Here is a 23,233-nt window from a genome sequence, read left to right on the forward strand (position 1 = left end):
AGGCAGCAGTGAGACAGGCCTTTCAGTGTAACGCTCTGGGGATAAAGATGGCTCTTCCCCATTTCTCCTTGTTCAAGGACCCTGTGGCAACCCTGAAGTTCTAATGGAAAAGCCTCTGAACACTAGGGCTCTTGCAGAGCTGATTACCTGTGGATTTTTACGTCCCTTCTGGGCCCAGGTATAATGCTCAAATACCCCACAGCAATGTATAGAAGATAGTATTCTTTGATCCACTGCTGGTTTTTTGAACTGTGCATACAGAGGCATGTTTAAATAATACTAAAATACACTGAGAGATTTAAGTGTGACGTGAACAGCATGGCTGGAAATAAGCTGCTAAACAAGCTCCAAACATAGAAGTGGCTGTTTGTGCATTGATAAAGCTCCGTTTTTAAAAGCAAAGCAGTGATAAGCCTGTTTCTTGAAGGCACACTGAGCCCATCATATTTAATGTGCAGGACTGGATTTCTTGTGCTCTCATGTGTTCAAAGAATTAGAAAGGTCAGAATGTGAACAGTTTTGTTTTATTCTAAAAAAGTCTATCTTTTGTCCAGTGCAGGAAGTTCAAAGGTGGTGATAACAGTGTAACAGTGCACTGCTGCATGCTGACTCAGCACATTGCAGATGGCAGCTGTTTTCTTCCCACCTTTTTATTTTCATTGAAGTTGATTTTTATAATTCTTTTACTGACATGGTTTTTGGTTGTTTTTTTTTTTTTTTTTTTTTTAATTATGAGAGCTGAGTAGTTTTACAAAAAGAAAGTACTGTGTGTTGTTTGTATCCATTTGAAACATAATAAAAATCCGTTCCAAAACAGATGAATTGTCATGGAAATTTAGTTAATATGCTTTGCACGTATTCAAGGAGGCATCTGCTCGTGATTTCTCTAATATTGTTGTGCACTGATATATTCAGAGGAAAGATGTTAACAATAGTGTTTCTCTTGCTGTAATGGCTGCTGCTTATAAACTAAATGTCCAAAAATGGATCAATACTGGAAATAGGGGCATTGAAAGTCACCCTTTAAACACTGTGTAATTTCAGATTTTAAAGAAATATTAAAATAAATCCTTGTTCTTTTGACATTATGAAACTCTTAATATGATTCTCAAAGTTTCAATTGATAGTTAAGAATCCATGATACTCTATTGTTTGGGAATTTACCCAGTTGCAAACTTGTGAGGGATCTTCTCATTGTTCTAGTTGAGTAGCTGGGTGCCTGTCGATGCTGCGGTAACAGCAGGATGAGGCTTTCTCTTCAGTCACTGTTCCCTGTGACCTTCATTACGACCTTTAGTCTGCCCAGGCTTTCTGACTAGCACCTCAAGCAGTGGAGGGAGAAAGTCTCTTGAATGCAGCTGTAATCTTTTAACAGATGTAAAATCCATGTGCATAATTGAAGGAGTAGCAGGAAGTGCTCTAATCAGTAAAACAATGGCTTGAAGTTATTTTGCAAACTGTTAATTAAAGATGTTTGATTTTTATTTTTTTTTCCCCCCTTCCTTCCACCCTGCCAAGTGAAAACTTCCACTTTGCTGGTACTGTAATTTTAGGATGCAGAAGCAGGGAGATTGCTTTGTTTCGCCTGTGCTTGGCACTGCTGCCGTTAAAGTAGATGACCCTTAGCAGTCTATCCAAGCAAGATTTGTTTGGGTCAGGCTGGCATTTTTTTGAAAATAGGAAAGAGCGTGTACTACAGTTATGCCTCAAAGCAGTGCTGCAATATGCTTGGGAAAAAAATTCCTTTGTTTCACACTACTCGTCCTGTGCTGATAGGCTGACTCAGAACTGCACCCTGAGATTTATTTTCAAGTCTCATGCCACAGGTTTCAAGGACATGGCTTGTGACAAAACATTGGTTGGGCAGAAGCAGAAAGAGCCAGCTAAGGGATGTGCCTGTAGTATCAGAAATAATATTGCTGTGCTGTTGCTGCCCTTGAGATGGTATCAAAATCTATTCTTTGTACATTCACACACGCGTTTTGGTTTTCAAGTTTAGTTTTGATGTACCTTACTAATATTCCTCTTTATCCTAGGGTAACGATGAAGGAGGGGGTCCAGATTTTTTAATTGGCATTGCTTACCGTTCTCTCTCTTTATTTCATTAGTGAGTGTAGCTAACTCATTAACCTCTGCTACACTTTATCATTTGATTGCCCACAGGGAGGTGTCTGCTGCTCTAAAAGTTGAGCAGATGAGAGAAACCCAGGGGAGCTGGCATTTCCCTGAACCAAAGCTGCTTGTCCTTTGTGTGCCGGACTGGTGCTGGTCTGAGCTGTTCCTGACGTAGCTAGGACTGGAGGGGAAATACGGAATGGAATAACCAGGTACTGAGTAATCACATGCAGTCAAATCCAAGCTGCTTCTGCATGGGGTAGCTTACATCTGGAAGCTGGAGAGGTATCCTTGGTTTTTCTTATCTGGGTTATCGTGACCTTCTGTGGCTGCAAAGACTGAAAAGACATCTGATTTCAACCTGAGAAATAACTGGTTTGGATCTAGTTTTTGAGAATATCTAAGGAATTTCATGGTGTTAACGGCCAACGTGAAAATAGTCGGCAGCTCTAGAAGTGACACCTGTTGGGGCAGCTTATGGCTAACTAGTAATATAGATGGTTGTGTCGGCACTGGCACCGACAACTGGTTCCAGGGATTTGGTGACACCACTTCCACTGTCGTGGTATTTTGTCCTATAATGCAGACTCTAGAATGGAGACTTGCCCTTCCTGTGTCTTAATGATGTCAGTGTATGTTCTGGTGGTTATTCTGACAGAGCTGTTTGATCTTCACAATGTGTCAGCCATTCAGATTCAGAGGAAGTTGGACAAAAGCTCTTGTGGGAGGAAGAACTAGCGCGAGGTCAGTGAACATAGCTTTGCTCATGACAAAGGGACTCTTCTGTTTTGCTGCTGCCAGTTTTGCCTACATGTAGATTTTTATACAGTATGATTTTAGTGTGATTTATCAAAACAGTTCTTAGAGGAAAATAACCCTTTTTTAATAGAAAGAGGGCAGTGTGTTACTCTTACATGGCTGAAAATTGATCACCACCCCCACCCCTGCTTTCTGGAAATATGGGTCAGTGGCCTTATAACAGGCACAGAGGCATTTTGCAAGTAGACAAAACAGTATCTTGCTAATTACTGGCACACAACTTCAGTGTACCATAGTCTGTGTGCAGAACTTGCCTGCTCCCTCCAAAGCATGTCCTGCAAGGAAGAGGCTGCCGTGGCATAAATACATTAAGAATTGACCCTATGGTGGTTTTGGCTTTTCGAAGCCTCTTGTAGCTGTAAGATAACAGTCTCTTGGCAAAGGAAATATGTGGAAACAGCATTTAGTCATTGTTTGATGAAGATCCATTTGCTGTGTCCCCACATCTGTTTATTTCTGTAGAATACAAACTAGATGTAACACACTATCTGAAGTACAACTGTGAAAGGGGAAGGAGATTTCATCATTTAGTCATAATATATATGAAGTAATTGTATTAAGTCATCACAAAGTTATTAAAATCTGCCCTGCTAAGTGGTAAATGCTGAAAGAAAATCCCAGCTGCTTGGGTCCTGCTCCTGTTGTAACCTACAATGTCTGCTGGAAAACAGAAGTGTGGGCTGTGACGCAGCAGCAGCTGGGGTTATGCCCGTACTGATCTCCTTCTACTCTGTCCTTGCTTTCTGTCCCTTTTCACTTGATCCTTTTCTCTCACCAGAGGTTCTGTCTTTAGTTTAATGCAAGTTATGCACAGAAACTTCATTGAAAAAATTTGCACTAGGGACACTTGCAATTTGTGCAGTCTATGTGCAGGTGGGTGCTGCGTGTGAAGTGTTACTAGAAGGTGTTGCTGCTAGATTAGAAAACAATAACTTTGAATTGGGAATGCTGAGCCTTCCCAGCCTGGCAGCATGGACCATGCTAGCACCTGAGTAACTGTTCCTGCAGACAAACACATGAAGACCCTGGCTGAAGTTGGCTGTTCATGGGAGTGAAGACTGGTAGGACTATGCCATTAGTAGATCCTGCTCAGGAAGAAGAGTTAAGGTCACATGTTTTATCCTGAATCACAGTATAGAACTTAACTACATCCTTCATTGGCATGGTTTCCTGCAGCTGACGAGTGCTTGAATGTTTCTGACTGCCCAGGCAGCAGAGGGAAGGCTGCCACTTCCAAACGCAAGGGTGGACCTGGTGGGTGTTCTGCGAGTTGGACCAGGGATGGGCGTCACTTCGTGACTTGTACCATGTAGCCATGTACCTCTTGTCCTTCGAAGCTATCAAACATCATCTCTGCCTCTACTGTACTCCAGCAGAGAACTCCAGTTTAATATTACTGTGTTTTCCTTTATTCCATGGCATTTTCTGTAAAGTAGTACCACTTCTATAATCTAAATGAAAGCAAAACCTTTCATACGCCTCTGCTACTTATAAAGCGGTATCATAGGTATCATTAATTTAGATAGATAACTCTTTTGGGATTTAGTTCATTAAAATTGTAAGTAGTAATGGAGCTCTAAGCCAGTGGTTTTGAGGTGATTGTATCTCGGTAGGACTGGGTAGTTGTAAACTAAGCACTTTCCAGACATCCAGGAGGTGTGGCATCTTGTGAAAATGGGCCACTAATACTGGGAGTATAAATTTAGCCAAATCTTTCATCTCATATTTTGCATATAAATTAGTTATAGCCAAATTAAGTCAGTAGCAGACCTCTAATCTTTGATAGCTGTACTAACTTTTACTTTTTATCAATATTATTTTAATGGTAAACTCTTGTCAGTCTGACAGATTTGTGGTGGCTTGTGCTGAAGTACCATAAACTTGCTGCGGGCCTGCTGCCACAGTATGCTAGTGTTAAATCTGCCCGAGGAAGTCACCACTGGAAGTCTTTAATGGAAACTTTAAAATAGACCTTTAATATTAGAGCAAGAAGTATGAGTAAGAAAATGAATGAGCCTCCAACAGACCTTGTAACAGAGGAGGTCAGGCTTTAATTAACAAGGGTTACTTCTGCTTACGATTACTGAAAATCGGTGGTTTGTGGACATTTCTGATAAGGCAGACTTTAAATGGATTTGCAAAGGGACATAACAGCCGAGTGAAACTGCAGTTTTGGTCTGCAGGCACAAAGCACAGAGCACAGCACAGAGTAGTTCTCTAGTATCATTGAAGTGGGAGGTTTTTGGTCAATAATTATCACAGATTAACAGAAGGATGTTAAAATAAAAACCCAAAAGTAACAACAACAACAACAAGTCACCAGGGAGAAAAGTGTTTAGAAATTATCAGTGGGCTAGAAAAAGTAGTTTATGGAAATACTAAAACATTGGACTTGTTTTAGCTTGGTTAGGGACAAGCAAGACTATTGGGGACATCTACTGCCATGATGACCAGGAGAGGTCCGATGGCATTAGAAGGGGTTCCCTGCGCTTCCCCTTCAGGGTCGCCAGCTCGGTCACTGCTGCCGTCCTGGGGCTGTGCCGTAGCTGGGAGCATCAGCAGCAATTGCTCCACAAGACTTTCGCAGCTTGGCACGGGCAGGGGCTGGGGCGTGTGGGTGCAGCAGGCTCACCCACAGCTCAGTGGCCCCTCTGGCACCTGCGTGGGGCCAGATCTGGGTCAACTCAGTGGAAGAATCAGAACATGCAGGTCCAGCAGCCAGGGGCTGGCACCTCACCAAAAGCAGTCCCTGTTCTGACGAGGGCTGTTCGGGATATATTGCAAGCCGTATTCCAGCAGCATGGTTGCTCTTGAGAGGAGGAGTGTCTTCCTGAAACCAGAGATGTGGCCAATTTCTAGGTAGGGGAATGGTCTGGTTTGAGTTTGCTACCAGATGATCGCAGTGAATTGCATGTGTTAGACTCTCCTAAGACACCTGGTGCATTAGAGGAATCGAGATTATATATGCTTCACTGGGAAATGAAACCCTGAGAGCTTTCAAGGATCTGAAATCACTTTAAGCAAATTACTGTTTCAAAGTTTACTTTGTGATCTCGTGTTCTGTAACTCCTTAGAGCCACCTCAGCTTCTCCAGGCAGAGCAGTAATCTCACTTGTAGGTTTTTTAGCTGTTTTCTGTTAAGGAGCGCAGATGTAGGGTATGACTGCTTGTGGTTATTAGCACTTAATAAGCAGTCTCAATCTGAAATATAAAAACCCCAATGTTTGATGCTGCAATTTTTTTTTTTAATTACATGTGACTTAAGAGCTACTAATTGAAATACATCTCTGGCACTACTTTATTCCCCTAAGCGTGGGCTGTAGACAAAACTGCAGAGGAGGCAGCAAAGGCTCTTTATGCTTCTTGTGTAAGTTCAGCTGGTTTATTGTTAATTTTATTTTCCTGGAAGTGTGCTTCATCTTTCCAGACTCTTATTAGTTTGCATCTCTAGGGAGAATCACTGCAGTTGGAGCTTGTGTTCAGATATTCCTGAGGTACATCCCAAGTTCAGCTATCCCCTGGGGAGTGACATCCCTGTGCCCTCCCAAACCTGGAATGATGGGCAAGCCATTGAATGCAGAGGGCTGTTGTCTCGGTTACTGAACTCTTTTATTCCTTCTCCTTTCACCTTGAGGGAGGTTTGTTGAAACAACCTCAAGCTTGTTTCATTAGCGTCTGAAAATACAAACACAGCACACAGTAAAACCCTTCAAAACCTGCTAGCTGAGGCTGCAGGCGTTTTTGCTGGGTGCAGCGGTGAGCAAGGCTGCTGTTGAGCATCACCAATCTCTGCAAGTGGTTGCTTGGGGACACTTTGGGTGGCACTGACCCTTAGAGCTGGTCTTGGTTCCGCCAGCCCTTCTGGAAGTAAAAGATGACAGCTGACAGCTACTTAAGTCTATTGGCATGCCTTAGAAGGGTTAAATGTTTTCTTTGTGACAGTGAAGGACATGGAAAACTGCCAAGCATTTAGATTTGAGGTTTGAAAAGCAGCCGGAGTTTAATTGCTCTTAGCAAGCAATTCGGTGCAGAAAGGGGGAGACCTTAGTAGTAACGTTACAAAGTGCCATTCATAACACTGTTGTTAAGTTTGGGTCAACGTTTTCCATCCAGACTCCCATGCTCGGCTGAAGTTGAGGTGCAGAGCCCAGGCCCACCCCCTGCCCCAGCGCCGCAGGAGGACGAGCCCAGGTGTCCGAAGAAGAAGGGCAGCTGGGAACACACAGGGTGAACAGCGTCCCCCCTTGTGCTCCTGGTGCTCAAAAATGGCTCTGTTCTACAGGTGATGAGATCAGCGTTTGGAAATGAGACCGCTAACAGTAACTGGCTTAGTCCAGTTTTAAAACGGGTTATTTTGGACGGCTTTAGAAAGTCGTCCTCTGATCTTGGAGGCTTATCGGTGCCCCCAGCTTGTGATCTCAAGGCTCATTCCAGTCCTTCCAGCTTCTTCTACACCATTGATATGTTTGTTCCTGTGAAGACATCGCACCGCTGCTGCTGCCTGTGGGGGCTTGCACCAGTGCCAGACACCTTGTGTTCAGTGCCCAGCAGAGTACCGGAGAAAGACCACCCCTATGGCTGGACAGCTAAAGCCTGTGGGTTGAGGGGAGGTGTATTTATCCATATCTGGGTTGTACACTTGCAGCTGGAGAGCGTGGCTAGAGAGGGCTGGATCCTTCTGCAAGGAACTTAAACAAGTGTAAGTTGTGAATTGCCATATGTGCTCAGGTGTTAACCCTCCCCACAACTAAGAAAGGGTTTGGAGGATGTGCTCTGGATTTGACACTCAAATGTTTGAACAGGTAGCTAGGAAGCAACACATTAAGTGATAGGACATAGATACTGTAGCAAGACTCAATGCTGGTTAAGCAGTTGTAAGAGATTTAAATGGCTCCAGAATATGCTGTGGAAACTGAGTCTCAGCTCAGGTTTCTCTAATATAGTGCAAAAAGAAATTCATGACAGTGTATTTCTTTGTTCTCCAGTGTTGCGATAAACCCATCCTTAATGTCACAGCTTCACAAAGCTTTTTATGTAATGGTTTACAAAAAAAAAATAAAATAAAATCACTGATTTTTGAGCTGAGTACATTAATAGGGTGGTGTCCCGGCATTAATCACAGGTAAAGAAAATCCTGAGACATGTATACGTAGTAAGATGCTTTGTCAAGGGGTAGGTGTTTGGATAATGAAAGGACAGGTAAAAAAAACCCACCAAACAAAAACCAAAACAACCAGAACCCACACAACTGTGCACATTTGTTACCAGAGTTTCAGTGTAGCTGTGTGTCTTCCATTAATGCTTCAGAGCTATTGGGAGCATTATGTATAAGTTATGATAAATAGCTAGTATGCTGTTTTCTGCACTTTATGCAGGAGAACAAATGTGAGTTGCGCATATTCCACCTCTTCTTCCCTGCCACCTTGATTTTTGTGCCTTGCAGGATATTTGTCATGGAGTTCAACCCACCTATGCTTGGGAACATTGGGCATGTCTCGCATGAATCGGAGCTCTTCAGATTATGCCTCCTAGTCCAAAAAATAAAAAGTAAGACTGCAACTTCTGCTAGGAAAGAAAAATCAGGTCAGATTCGCTCAGTGGCTCCAAGTGCATAAAAAGCTGTACACCTGGCCCAGGTATAGGGAAAACCTTGAAAGGGGAAAGGTGAGGAACTTCGTTTAGCATTAGTTGCAGAACAACCCCCAAGGTGCTAGCACAGGTGTTCCTGGTGCTGTGTTTGGGAGGCTCTTACCACGCTGCTCAGCTGTGTTAGGGGGGCAGAGCTGCCTGCACTGGCGTCTGAGCGCAGTTTGGATTTTCATGAGAGCACAGAGTGCTGTGCTGGTGGGCTTGGAGCTTCTTACTTGCTTTTGCCACTGCTGGTTTGCTGTTCGGGTTTTTTCTCACCCCTTTCCCCTACCACGCCTTCCCCCCGGCCCCCAGCCCTGCAAGTTCCCAGAATGAAATGATATTTCAGAGGCACACTTGGAAAGGGAGACTCTGACTGGGATGTGTGTAACCTGTCTCTTGGGGTTGGGTGGTTTTGGTTGGGTTTTTTTTTTTTTTTTGATTCAGTAATTTTTTTTCTATATGAAATGTGGTTAAAGCTTAACTTTGCTTTTGAAAACAAACAAAAGCACTATTTCTTCTGCTTCTAAGTGACCACAGTGCTCCGCCTTCCCTTTCCTTCCCTATTTATATCTACCTCTGTCTGCAGTCACACCAAGGCTTACAAAGTTGAGCAGCTTTTCAGCAGATAGATCATGTCATAGAATGATAGAATCATCAGATGGTTTGGGTTGGAAGGGACCCTAAAGCCCACCCAGTTCCCCCCGTGGCAGGGACACCCCCCCCAGCCCAGGCTGCTCCCAGCCCCGTCCAGCCTGGCCTTGGGCACTGCCAGGGATGGGGCACCCACAGCTGCCCTGGGCACCCTGTGCCAGCGCCTCGCCGCCCTCAGGGAAGAATTTCTTCCCAATACCTAATCTAAATCTGCCTTCTTCCAGTTAACGCCATTCCCCCTTGTAATGCTGCCTGCCCTTGTAAAAAGTCCCTCCCCAGCTTCTTGTCACCCCCTTTAGGCACTGCCAGCTGCTGTAATGTCTCCCCGGATTCTTCTCTTCTCCAGGCTGAACAACCCCAACTCTCTCAACCTATTTTCGTAGGAGAGGTGCTCCAACCCTCTGATAATTTTTGTGGCCGCCTCTGAACTTGCTCCAACAGGTCCATGTCGTTCGTATATTGGGGGCCCCAGAGCTGAATTGCAGCAAAAGAGTGGAGAAGAGTCCAAACTACAGCTTAGCATAGTATCTACTTTATTTTTCTCCAGTCAGCTTGTGTGAACAAGACACAAAACCCACTTGCTATAAATTCTGGAAAATACAGTCCGACTGATGCAGACTATTACTTCCTCTGGTGGTTGTGTGGTATTTCTTTTGAATGTATTTGTGTTGGAAAACAATGCCGGCATGCAGATTTTTATGTCATTTAGAAGAACTGTTTCTTAGTAGTTTCCCATGCAGTGTTTGGAAAAGAGGACACAGGTGCTGGATACAATGAGAAAACCAAAGATTTGTATCCAAAGGACTGTCCATTTCTGTTGTGTAGGGCTGGAGAGGCACGTCTGTGGCTCATAAACTGAAGGGAAGTATAAAAGCTATGATACTTTTGATAATTTTTTAAAATACATTTTTTATACATTTTGATACATTTGAGTAACTTGGTGACTGTCCTGTGTCAGTGAGAATAGTTGAATGCTGAATAAATGTCATAAACACAGATTTGGAGTGGTAGTTGTTAGGTGTTTTTGTGTAGAGAGGAAACAGCTATAAGTATGTATATACTATAGGTATAGCAATAGCTATAGGTGCCTGACTGCCAGCCTCCATCAGACTTGTTTTCATTTCCCAGCACTCAGTGTGCAAGATACGTGTGCCTTTGTGATACAGAATTAATTTTATGCAGGGGTTGTATGGGAAATAAAATTATTTATTTTCCCAACTTGAGGTTGCCTGGGTCATATACCTACAGGTGTTTTATTTATAAGTCTTTCCTCATACAAGAAGCATCTTATGCTGTACCAGTATGTGTCCACACATGATAATATAGGTGCAGGTGTGACTGAGGGAAGTTTCTGCTGTGAAACGAAGAAGCAGAGCCAGGCCACAGTGGTATTTCTCCTTTGCATAAATAAATAAATGATTTTATACTATTTTATAGTTCTTCTATTGTAAGGCCAAAGTGAGCAAAATTTTAAAACCAAGAAGCTCTTGTATCTTCTCCTGCATCTGAGAAAGATGAGAGGCAGGCGGCCATCATCTGGAGGTGCTGCTGGCCATGTGTGGCTGCTGCTCGGCCTCTCCACCCTGATGGCATTTGCCCATTGCCAGGGACTGCAAACGGTGTTGTCACACAGGTGATCTTTATTGCAATAGTGAAAGATCAGGTTTCCAAACCTTTTGCTGATTTATAGTAAACAGTTGGATCTAATGGAACTTTCAATAATTGTTTTCCTCTCAAATATTAGTGTTTTGTTTAATACCTGTAATACAAAGAAAATATTTAAGAGCCTGCAACTTGAGAACTAGGGGGTGGTTATTTTTGGTTTCTTAGTTTAGCTCTGTTCTAGGAATATTTTATATCCCAGCCCTTAATTACACAGTGATGTGATACTTTGCCACAGGACCCCAGTTCTCACATGTGCAAAGGAAATACAATTGAAATCCAACGGGCAGCTGTCAATTTTGCACACAGCTTGCAACTGCTGATCTTTGAGGCATAAATAATGTAACTTCTTAGTTGTGTTAATTTCTAGTGATTGACCTGAGGTTTTCTTTTTGTTCATAGAAAAGCTTTATGGTCCGTATTTTGAGTTTGTAATTTCACCTTTGGTACCTGGGGTAGATAATGTAGCTTTGAGGTTGGTGGTTCTGGAGTGGCAGCTGTGGGTATGAAGGCAGCATTCAGGAAAACATTGGTTGAAGTGCCTCCTTCAAAAAAGTTTTGCTAAGTTTTGTGTCTGAGGACTACTGAGGACAACTTCCCAATTTTCATGCTGATATTTAATAAAATGTCAACGAGATGATGTGTTGACTGATTATTTTGGTGGACTTGGTACTGTTACATTAACGGTTGGACTCTATGATCTTAGAGGTCTTTTCCAACCTAAATGATTCTATGATTTTCTTCTCCCTACAGCAGCAGAATATATATGAGTTTCTGTCCTTTCTGACTGTACTGCATTTCTTCCAAAGACTTTTTTTTGTGAATCCTTCCTGTGAAAAACACAAGAAGGGGAATGATCATATCTATAAAGATTTGTTGCATGAAGCATGAAAACTAATCCTAGAATTAGCAATAAATTTGGGCAGACTGACTCTGGATGATGATAATGACATGTAAAATGAGGTGTGAGTATGTTTCCTACAGTGGGGAACTTGAACTGAATTGTGACCTCAAGAGCTGGTGGAATTCAAGGAAACAGGAGCCATGCGAGTGACAAAGCTTTGCTTCCAAGATCAGCCTCTGCCTGGTGACCTGGAGGCTGAACTCTGGTCAGCCCAAAACAAAGGAGGCAATTGGCTCTCTGAGATTTTTTTTTCCCCCCACTCAATTATTTTAATTCTTAAGGTCAGATTATATGTAGCGTTATATGCTGGGGTGTACTAGAAAGGTATGTTCTAAGCAGCAGGCTTTTGGCAGCGTGAAGGACAGTAGTTGTGTTTTTGACATGCAGGCAAGGGTGGACTTAAATTGGTCCTGAGGAGGTTCCTGCTATTTCTAGCATTGGTGCTGTTCAGAGAACTTGCAGAACTCTGCTGAGGCAAAGCTGAGAGGATGAAAAAGCTGAGGACAAGCTCTAGCAGCAGGAGCAGAGAGGTCTGTGGCCTTTAGATCAGACAAAATCACTTCCAGATCACAGTCTTTGCCTGGGCAGGATGAATTGGGAGGCTTCTGTGTAGCAGGATTATTCTCTAGGTTGAGAAGTTGAGGGTTTTTTTTGGGTGGATGAACACTCAGGGGGATTTTATGGCCATCAACCCTCCACACAGTGGTAATGATGTTTTAAAGGGCTCTATGATTCACTTTGGGTAGAGGTGTGACTTTGTATAGTTGAGAGTGTGGTGTTCCAGCTCCCCATCTGCCCTGTGCTCAGGGTTGCTCAAGGCAGAGAAGGGAGGAAGAAGCCATGAAGCCACGAAGCCACTGAAGCAGAAAGACTCACCAAAAGGTTCAAACTCATCAGTAGGTCAGCTCACTTTTTCTGTAGACTTGAAGAATTGTAAAACATGTGCAATGTATGTGTGTCTTAAAAAAGCATGAATACCGCTTTCTGTATGGGTAATAGAAAAACCTGATCAAGGAAGGATGCAGTAGCTTCGCTTCCCTGCAGCAAAAGTCCCACCATTTGGTCAGCTACATAACGTCACCCAATTTAACCCTGCAGCTTGTAAGCATGAGGTTTTGATGAGAAAATGCTGAGAGCAAACTGAATGTACAGCTTGCTAAACAGCCAATAAATCTAGGTTATATCTTCCTTCCCTGGTCAGGAAACAAGGGAGCTATTTTTAAATCTGTCCTTCCTGTACGTACTGAAATAGAGTGATTTTTCTTGTGCTAGACAGGGCACGACAATACTTTCCCATTAAGTAATGAGCTCTTACTGTTGCTCTGAATTAACCTGGCAGGACTGGGCAGAAACCAGTCTGTCTTCAAAAAAGACTGACTCTAAAGATTTCTCCAGGCATTGACCTCTGCAAAGATTAGATCATCCAGGGAGGAAGAGAGGAGTAAAGCAACCTGAATGGTGGGGAAAGAAGCTCACCAGTAGCTTTGTGGGAGGTCTTCCATTGCATTTCACTTACTTGGGAATGGAGAAAATCACAGATAAAATCTCCTAATTTGTAGAAAACTGGGTTTCATGCAAAGAGCCTTTTGCAGCCCTAACTGTTAGGCAGTTTGGATTATCTGGCTGGAGGCTCTTTCTGCCAAAGGCAAGAGGTCTTCAATGCAATTGTTGAGAAGTTAACGTAAGAATTCATGTCAGCCTGTAGTAGAGCCAACGCTGGCTTAGGCATGGAATATGGAATGTAGCAACATTTTAACAATGAAAATGAAATGTAGTGTCTAGTTTCAGTTTCTCGGTGTGCTGAGAAGTAGTGCTCTTCATTCCTAAAAATAAGCAGACTAGTTTATGTAGTGTAATTGTTACCTGACATGTGAGGGAGCTATAATTTAAATTTATTGGTCTTAACAGTTGCAGGTGATTCTGTGTTTGTGTTCAGAACGTGCCAGATTCTCAAGTCTTGGCATATGCTCCTGCCACAAACATTTTCTTTATCTCCTAGCTTTCTGTAGGTGCCTGTTGATACCTGTGCTGTGTTAGTTCCGTATATTCCTGCTGCACACTTGCAAGAGGACTGAGGCTGTATTTTATTCGTTGCTGACATTATCTTTCACCAGAAGTGGAGAACACTAAGGGAATCTGAGTGTGTATACTAAAGGATGAAGCTTTATTGTCTAGGATGCTGAATAGTTGAAAACAGAAATAAGATACGATAACCTACCTAGCTGAATCGATAGGCTGCCTCTTTTATGAGCTTGTGTTTGTTTTGCCCCGATTTAGAGCTGTTTGGAAAACCATCCTGACACTTCATAGGTATGGCTGCTAAAATAGCTGATACTACTTTTATCGGTAACTATATTGCCTATTTGCCCATCTAACAAAGATATTTCTGCTAATATTATTATAATAATACTTAGAACATACTTTTTGTTTTGTTTTAAGTATTTAAAGATGAGGCTTGAAGGAAAATAATAATGTTGGAAAAAATAAGAGCTAAGTCCAGTGAGCCATTCACATACCTGTATATGTGCTAGTTCAATTTATTTAAGTGTCTTTGTATAATCACCAAAGATCTAAAGATCATACTACACCAATATATTGATTTTTACTTCTTACCTATCCCAAAACAACAATGGTGATTTAAATTTTTTTTTCTTTAAGCTTTTGCATAAGTCTTGAGGCTGAGGGGAATGAAAGTGAACCACAGTTGCTATTTCTTTCTACCTGGGATCTTGGATTTCATTTGAGCTTTAGCTCCATGTATAGCTCCGAAAGGATTCATTAGAACGCATTTCCAAATTACAGCACTGGGCATAAGGAAAAGTTTGTTGAAAAGCAGCAGCAAACACATGTCCAAATAAGAACATCTGGGGTCATCTGAATCTGTCTTCCTCTTGTGAAAAGGCACGTTAAATAGATTCAGGCATTGACTTCTGACCTGGAAAACTTCTTGTCTGTTGCTTACAGCCCGCAGCCAGTGAGACAACATAGGTGTGAATGTCGCTTATCCTGCTTGCTCATTAACTTTCCTTTGAGTCGAGGGTGAGAATTTGTGAGAGAAGCAAGAAAACAGAATCTGATTATTGTGTAAATGGCTTGGGTTTTGGTAAATTCATTTTGAGGGGTAGGGGAAGAGTGTCTGTTTGAATGAAATCTAGTTGATTAGTGCACATAAGAAAAGATACATTTTTGAAGTTTAATTGGATCTGACCAAATCACCATCATTTTGGGATTGGTTTGTTTTTCCAGGTCAATCAGAATGTGGACATCCAAAGGGCCAGACTGCGAGATGATATTAAGGAATATAAATTCCGAGAAGCGCGTTTGCTGCAAGACTACACTGAGCTTGAAGAGGAAAACATCTGTCTCCAGAAACAAGTGTCTGTCCTGAAGCAGAATCAGGTAAGTTTTTCAAAATAATGACCGTTGCTTTGGTAGCACCAGTTAACTCCTGTGTTATGGCATGGTTCTGTCTCATTCGGACATGCTTTTGAGGCTATAAGGTCTATCTTACCAGGTGTTTATTACCAGGAGTTGTTCCAAAATTTAGTTCTTTCTGACCCTGTTTATACACAGTCACAGGACTTTATTGCTTCTGCTTTGACCTCCAAGTGTTTCCATTGCCTTCTCTCTCTCTGGTGGAAGTGAAGTCTCTAACAGCCTGCTTTGTTACTTGGTTTAGTCTTTTTGCTATGCTAGTTTTTCAGTGTCTCTTTGCAATACTCTCCCTCCCTCCCTCCATCCATCCATCCCCTTCTAAAGTATCTGTAACTAGGTATATTTCAGAACGTATGTGTTTATTGCTACTTAGTGCTTATATTATTATCTCTCCAGTTCTCTGCTCCTCTATTCTAGCTTCTTTCGTTAAACATGGAGTATTGGTACAGTTGTTCTATACCGTTAGACCTGTGTGACTGCTAATCTGAGAAGTTATGTTTAATTGCGCAATTGCAGCTTTTTCAGAATTTTAGAAAACTGTGTTTTGGGAACAACTCGAGAATTTCCCTGAGTTATCATTTGCGGAGGTAATTAGATTAGATGTGGTCTTTGGTTTACCTATTTACCTATCTTCATCTGTCTATTGGGGATTTGCTATTTTTATTCTTTGGGTTCCTGTCAGTCTCTTTGTATAAATAAAAGTCAAGATTTCAATTGAGAAAATAGTATAATATTCCTGAAATAAAAGCTCTTGAAAAAAACAGTAAAGGTAATACTGAATAATGGGCCATATACAATTTATTGAGAGAACGATGTGCTCATGTTTGTCTGAGGAGATCCTTATTGTTGACTTGAGGATGTACTAAGTCCTTGGATGGGTGACATAGGAATGTTGTACTAATTGTCTAGGTACGAGATATGTTAATGAGTTCCCGGAGAGTTAATGAATAGGCACGAGTGACTTGTATAAAGAGGGAGATGAAAGGTTCCCTTGGGGTGCATGATTTTGGGGGAGCGATCCCCCATGCACCCAGCGCTGCCGAATACAGATAACCTCCGCTCGCTCATGTATTGGTAAAGTGATTCTTTAAATCAATACCATCTGTTGTAGTGAGCACGTAGAAAAAGCTTATTAGGATTTGCTTCAGAACTCCTTCAGTGTTGAATGAAAGCTGCACTACAAAGCAAAGTATTTGGGATATGGAATGTATTTTGTTTATCTCCAGGTGAAACTCCATGTTAATGTTTATCGCTGGCCTCACTAAGGTGCCCAAAATGGGGTTCCAGGTTGGAACTATTCTCACCTGAATAATATATTTGATCTAATTAGGCTCTTTTGGGTGCCCTGACATCATGCAGTAGGGATGAAAGGGCTGTTATGCTCTGGATAGACTGGAAGAGATAGTGATATGGTAAAATCCAGCCTCAGTGTAGTTGGTTACTTTTGGTTTTCATGTTTTTTGGTCTCATTCGTTGTATTCAGAGGGTTAGGTGAAAGTTCCCAGCTCCATGTTTGTATTCTAAAATAATGATATTCAAGAATGTTGTCGTCCTGGGTTAAGCCAAATGTAATCCCAGATGCAATCTCTCAGTTGCTACTAATTATTGAGTACTGTGTTTGTATTCTGCAACCTTGGAAAATAGACGGCGATCTTAAACATTTGAGTTCAGTTAACATATATAGAACCGAGAGCTAATTCTTTTCATGGCAATAGATTATTTCATTTTCTACCTTGTCCTAAGCCTACTTAATGAATTTAATTAAGCTTTCATTATCCTACTGACATAACTAGAAGAAACCATCAGGTTTTCCCAGTCTTAACTTGCAAAACAGAATTAACGTGATTGGTTCCTGGTTTTTAAACTGGGTGTGGTTCAGCACTGCTATACTGGTGTATGATGGCATCTAAAATTCCTTTAGCAGTTGGCAAAAATAAATAGAGTCATTTATCACGTGGCAAGTTTTCCTTTCTTTCAAGGTAGGGAAAAGATATTCTGTCAGGGGGGTGGGGGTTCCCCCCCAGTGGATTCAAAATTTTATACTAATCATTGGTGTTCCTAATTTCAGTGCAAGAGAGGTTTAAAAAAATACAGTTTTATAGGTAAAAACTTGCAGCATGCCAGCCTTCAAACTGTAGCAGACTGTGACTGTGAGCCTGGTGAGGTGTAGAGTCTGAATTGTAGCTCCTGAGATGTGCTGAAATGATAAAACCTTTTATTTTGAATTTATAAAAGCAGAATTTGATTGCTAGGTGCATCCCCACAGTTTTAAGCCCAGTGGCGCACATTCTAACAGCAGTGCAGCAGAGCATCAGAAGCATAACTTTGCAAAGCTGGATTTTGGGAATGTTGAGCTTGAATTTGTGGGAAGGTTGGCCAGGGAATTTTTTAATCAGAGAATGCATAATGTGTTAGGAAAGCCCGTTTTGTGGTGCCGCTCTATCTTCCACCTGTCTTAATTAAGCTGGAGTAGATCAGCTCATTTGACAGTTTGCATGGAAATCTTGTCCCATAGTCTCTGAAGGTAAATTATGTAAGCAGTGTTCACAGTCATAGTGCCAAAACTAGACTCTGGAACTGAAAAAAAAAAATAGTTTAGTCTCACCATATTTTGTGAAATCATACATTCAAAAGTCAAATGACTTGGTGCCTTGCAGGCGGGCATTTTCATTAGGGATTTTTTTTTTTCCTCTCCATTTGTGTATCTCCAGGTGGAGTTTGAAGGCCTGAAACATGAAATCAAAAGGCTCGAAGAGGAAACAGAATTTCTCAACAGCCAGCTAGAAGATGCCATACGGCTGAAGGAGATCTCCGAACGCCAGCTTGAGGAGGCCTTAGAGACACTGAAGACGGAGAGAGAGCAGAAGAACAATCTTCGTAAGGAGCTCTCTCACTACATGAACATTAATGACTCCATGTACAACAGCCACCTGAACATCTCTTTGGATGGACTGAAGTTCAGCGATGAAGCCACAGAGCCCAATAATGATGAAATCATGAATGGATTTGAACAAAACTGCCTCAGCAAACTCAGCAATGGCAAGAATAATACATCAACGCCCAAGAAAAATGAAAGCTTCCCTCCAGCCCCCAGTCTGGTTTCAGATCTGCTGAGTGAATTAAACATTTCTGAAATCCAGAAGCTGAAACAACAGCTTGTACAGGTGAATGGGTTTCCTAAATCGTGTACTTCCAGATAGCTGCTAGAGTTTTTGGGTTGTAATCTCAGTCTTTTCAACATCTCATGTGACCACTGTACAGTATAAACTATATTTGTAAAGGCTCTGATTGATTTAGAATTTGAGGATGTGAAATGTTTGTTAGTGGAAAACTATAGCTTGCTTCTTTTTTTTTTTTTTTTTTTTTAAAAAAAAAAAGCTAGTCATGTTCTATGTTTGTAGGAAAGTTGTAATGCATCCTCTGTGCAGGACATGCTCTGTCTACTTCATTATGTCACTAGCAAGAAATACAGTGTTTTATTCAAAACTGATAGTTACTCCAGTTATTTTCATCAAAAGGAGTTTTGTACTCCATAACTGTTTTCTGTAATTAATTCAAAGAACATGAAGTTTTAATCAGTACCAAGCATTTCTGTGTTATATTTGTGCTATTCAGAGGTTGAAGAGTTTGAAAGAAGGTACATATTTGTGTTGCCTGGAAATATTTTAAAGTTACTTTAGTAAGCATTTCTTAAGTGTTCTGTAACCAAAAGCCTTTGTGGAACAAGTAGCTGGATTTTTTTAGAATGAGAATATTCAGAGGAGAAACTTTAGAAGTTTCAGCATTTCTGAGTCTTTCACGAAGCTCCAAGCTTCCACTATAGACTAGCTGCATGTTTTCTAATATTAACTTGATAATTTGCAAGATATCAGTAAAATTTAGCTTATCTCCAGCTGAAAGGATGTTTTCACGAAACCATCAGCTATGCAAGAAATGTGTGAAAACGTGCATTTTGAAGTGGAAATGAGAAAGAGTTGGCAAGGAACACTGTGCTTGAGGTAGTTTTAGAATACATTAAATTGCCTTTTCCCATAACGTGCAAGTGATTGGATTTCTGTAAACATACGGACCTTGGCTAAATTGCTGTCTTTTGTAATAAAACCACTTAAGTGGTAAAGTTCCCTTTACGTAGATGTCTGTGTTCATGCATTTCAGATGGAAAGAGAAAAGATGAACTTGTTAACAACACTACAGGAATCTCAGAAGCAACTGGAAAATACACGGGGGGCCCTCTCAGAGCAGCATGAGAAGGTTGGCAGACTCACAGAAAACCTGAACGCGATGAAGAAGCTTCAGGTCAGCAAGGAACGTCAGTCTGCCCTTGACAATGAGAAGGACCGAGACAGCCACGAAGATGGAGACTATTATGAAGTTGACATCAATGGGCCAGAGATCTTGGAGTGCAAGTACAAAGTGGCTGTGGCAGAGATCAGTGACCTAAAAGAAGAGCTCAAAAATCTTAAGGCTAAATACAAAGAATGTGAGTCTAAGTATGAGGAAGAGAAGAGTAGATACGAGACGGAGAGCCAAGCTCTCACTGAAAAGATCACCTCGCTAGAAAAATCTAGTCGGCATGATAGAGAACAGGTGACCAGACTGGAGAAGGAGCTGAAGAAAGTCAGTGATGTTGCTGGAGAAACACAGGGCAGTCTTAGTGTGGCCCAAGATGAACTAGTCACCTTCAGTGAAGAACTGGCCAATTTATACCACCACGTCTGCATGTGCAACAACGAAACTCCAAACAGAGTGATGCTGGATTACTACAAGGAAGATAAAGGTGGACGCAGTAGTCCAGAGACGAAGGGAAGAAGGTCTCCCATCCTTCTTTCTAAAGGGCTGTTAACTATAGAGCTAGGAAAGGCAGAGAGTGGAAGTGGTGACAGCAGTCCATCTCCAGTGTCATCTCTTCCGTCTCCTGTGTCAGATCCTCGTAAGGAACCAATGAACATTTACAACTTGATTGCTATAATCCGGGATCAGATCAAACACCTGCAGGCTGCTGTGGACAGAACAACTGAGTTGTCCAGGCAGCGTGTTGCCACTCAAGAACTGGGGCCAGTGGTGGACAAAGACAAGGAAGCTCTCATGGAGGAAATCCTGAAGTTGAAGTCCCTGCTGAGCACCAAGAGAGAACAGATAGCAACTCTGAGAACTGTGCTGAAGGCCAACAAACAGGTAACCAGGTCTTAAAGATGTGTATGTTGTAGTGTCAGGGAATTAGGTCACAAACACAAGAGAATTTTATCTTTGAAGTCATACTGCCATACCCTCAACTCATTGGGGCTTTTGTTGCTGGTACTTGTTTGGTGCAAGGCTGAAGCAGGCCGTTTCGTTCATGTCCTACTGTAAAGCTGAGCGCTGGGGCTTTAACTGACTTTTGCTTGTCATATACTCATGAGACTTCTTAGGAAGCTTAAGGTAGCTTTCTTCTGTTACCTGTCTGAATTATGTCAGATTGTGTTTAATGTAAGACACCTAAAATGAAGAGGTAAATCTTACCTTATACTTGAAAGAATTCTAGGCCTTACCCTTGAAAATGTTCTTAAACGTACGTACTCTTCTATCTCAAGTCGCAAAACAAAAGAAAGCCGTCCAAGATGAGGACGTGATACAAGAACATGGTCAAAATAACGGGTGAACAGTAAAATGAGTCTCTGGGGATTGGGCTGTACTATTTGACACATATTAGCAGTGCGGTAGATGAAAATAACTGCCATTAAGACACCACATGACATGCTTCATGTCTCCTCTAAAGTTAAAGCAGTGCGAATGGAAGTTGGCTTTAAAAAAAATGTAGTGTTGTTTCAGAGAAATACACGTACTTTAAGTTTTCTTTTGCACATAAGATAGGCAAAATTCTGTAAGGATTAGAGAACTACGCAAGTGTTGATGAATGTGTTTATATCTAGAGATTATGACTATTTTGTTCTTTGTATTGAAGTATGTAAGGTTTAATTTCTTTTAGTAGTTGGAGATAGGTGTCACAAAATGTATATTCTGTAACTTCCCAGATGCTGCTGCATGATTAATAGGAGTAGGAGATCCATATGTCTGATCTGTTTCCAGTGTTCAAAAATGAAATTTTATTTAATCTGTGCAAGAAAAGTTGACCAGAAGTTTAACGTTCCAGTACAAAGTAAATGTTTCATTATGTGAATAGGGACTAGAAATCTCTTAGCCAGCCACTTTGTGCAGTTTCATTAACTGGTGTGTTTCTGTTCTTCTTTGTAAATAGACTGCAGAGGTAGCCCTTGCCAACTTAAAAAGCAAATATGAAAATGAGAAAGCTATGGTTACGGAGACGATGATGAAGCTGCGAAATGAGCTGAAGGCTTTGAAGGAAGATGCTGCTACCTTCTCCTCCCTGAGAGCAATGTTTGCTACAAGGTAAAGAATGTGTGAGCCCTGCAAAATGTCATTGCTTGCTAGTGTGGGGAAGAGCTGAATGTCCTGCCCACCTACCCGTGCAGAGAGTGGTGGGGTGAAGGGCCTTTGTCCAAGTTCGTTGCTTACGGTGTTTGTCTGCAGTAAGTTTTCTGATTGATGAGGATAATGCCAGGCATGCAATAATGTTTCTACAAAACAAGAAGTCGTTGTGGTGGTGTTTATTTAATTCAGGTGTGAGATTCTTGAAGTCATTAACTCTGAGGAGGAGTGACATTTAACAATGCAAAATGAACATTTATTATGCAATGAAGATGTGACTGACGAAAAAGTAAAGATGTGGCAAATACCTTATTATTCTTAGGTTGTCTGTCCTGTAGTTGGCATCTTTGTCATTTCATTTACCTGTGTGAGCTCATTTGGGTTGCATATGCCTTTGGAACTTGCTTCTGCTTCTTAGATGGGCTTTTTGTGGTGTTAACAGACAAAAATACCTGCTGACATGCCAGGTGCTGTAGAAGTGATAAATGCTGGTTTGGTCTGCATGTTGCTTACTGCTGCTGTCATTGATCTCTTCTTTAAGTCTAAGCATTTCTTTTTAGGAATGTCAAGGCAACAATATCACGTTGCAAAATCCAGATCTGCTTCACAACTAAGGCATGTTCAGTTAGCCCCTATGCAGAGATGATCCTGGAAAACAGGAAATGAAAAATGTTTATCCAGAAGTTGTCAGTCCCAGCTTGGTGGGGTTCAGAGAGACACTCCTGGTAATGTTCATTTGCCTGCATATTCCATGCATTGCCTAAAGAAGATGGAGAAGAGACACTGTAAAGAATGTTGTTTAATGTAACCTAGACACTTGCTTTTAAGCTAACCCAGGGCGATGGGAGAATGTGTGTAGTATGTGCTGCTTTGTTCTCTGCCTTCTCTGGACACTTGATTTTGAACCAAAACCAACAAAAAAAACCCAAAGCAGAAAAGATTTTCTTTCTGTCATCAGCTAAAAAGTACCGTAGTAAGGAATCTCAAGGGTGCTTATGGGGATTCCTGAGGCTTTTCTGTAAGGTCTTTTGTGGGGGTGGGTCTGCGGCAGCTCTCATGTTCCTTGAGTAATCTTAGGCTGAATCACCAGGAAGCCTTTCTCAGCAGTATCTGTGCATGTGGGTGAGCATGCAAAGGAGAAATGGATACCATGGAATGCCAGAGGTTGAATTGTGGCAGCTTGTTATGCTGAAGTAAGGAATATCCTGTACAGTCTGGATCTGTCCTACTTATTTCCTCTCTCTCTCTCGTTCTCTCTCTCCTTTTCTGGAGTGGAATTAATATGCAGAAATTGCAATCTCTTTGTTAGTTGTAGATCAGCTTGAAGCTGAGAGGAAGGAGAAAAGGCATACTGTTAACGTTCAATTACTTTTCTTAGCTGCAAATAGCTGGCTGTCTAAATTACATGTAACCGCAGGATGTTCTCCCTGCACGTTGATTTTCCTGCCTCTGTGAAAGTGAGAGAGTGAGTGTGGACTGGTTTGGAGAGGAAGAATTGTCACAGAAATGCCAGAGGGGTAGTTGTCTCTCTGCCTTTCTCTTGGTGTATTTTATTATCTAGAGGTCAATCTTGTCCTTTTACTGGGAAGA

General features: G+C 41.7%; 1 protein-coding gene across 6 annotated transcripts in view; it reads left to right on the plus strand.

Annotated features, from left to right (window-relative positions):
• BICD2 (BICD cargo adaptor 2) overlaps positions 1-23,233 on the plus strand; it is a 98,312-nt gene that overhangs the window by 56,974 nt on the left and 18,105 nt on the right. For all 6 annotated transcript variants that reach the window (XM_040591443.1, XM_040591440.1, XM_040591441.1 and 3 more), the window contains exons 3-6: positions 15,029-15,181; positions 17,929-18,381; positions 19,373-20,392; positions 21,453-21,604. In XM_040591443.1, the coding sequence (XP_040447377.1) occupies positions 15,029-15,181; positions 17,929-18,381; positions 19,373-20,392; positions 21,453-21,604 (1,778 nt within the window). The remainder of the gene's footprint in view (positions 1-15,028; positions 15,182-17,928; positions 18,382-19,372; positions 20,393-21,452; positions 21,605-23,233) is intronic.

This window comes from Falco naumanni, chromosome 4 (assembly GCF_017639655.2).
Source record: "Falco naumanni isolate bFalNau1 chromosome 4, bFalNau1.pat, whole genome shotgun sequence".
Lineage (NCBI taxonomy): Eukaryota > Metazoa > Chordata > Aves > Falconiformes > Falconidae > Falco > Falco naumanni.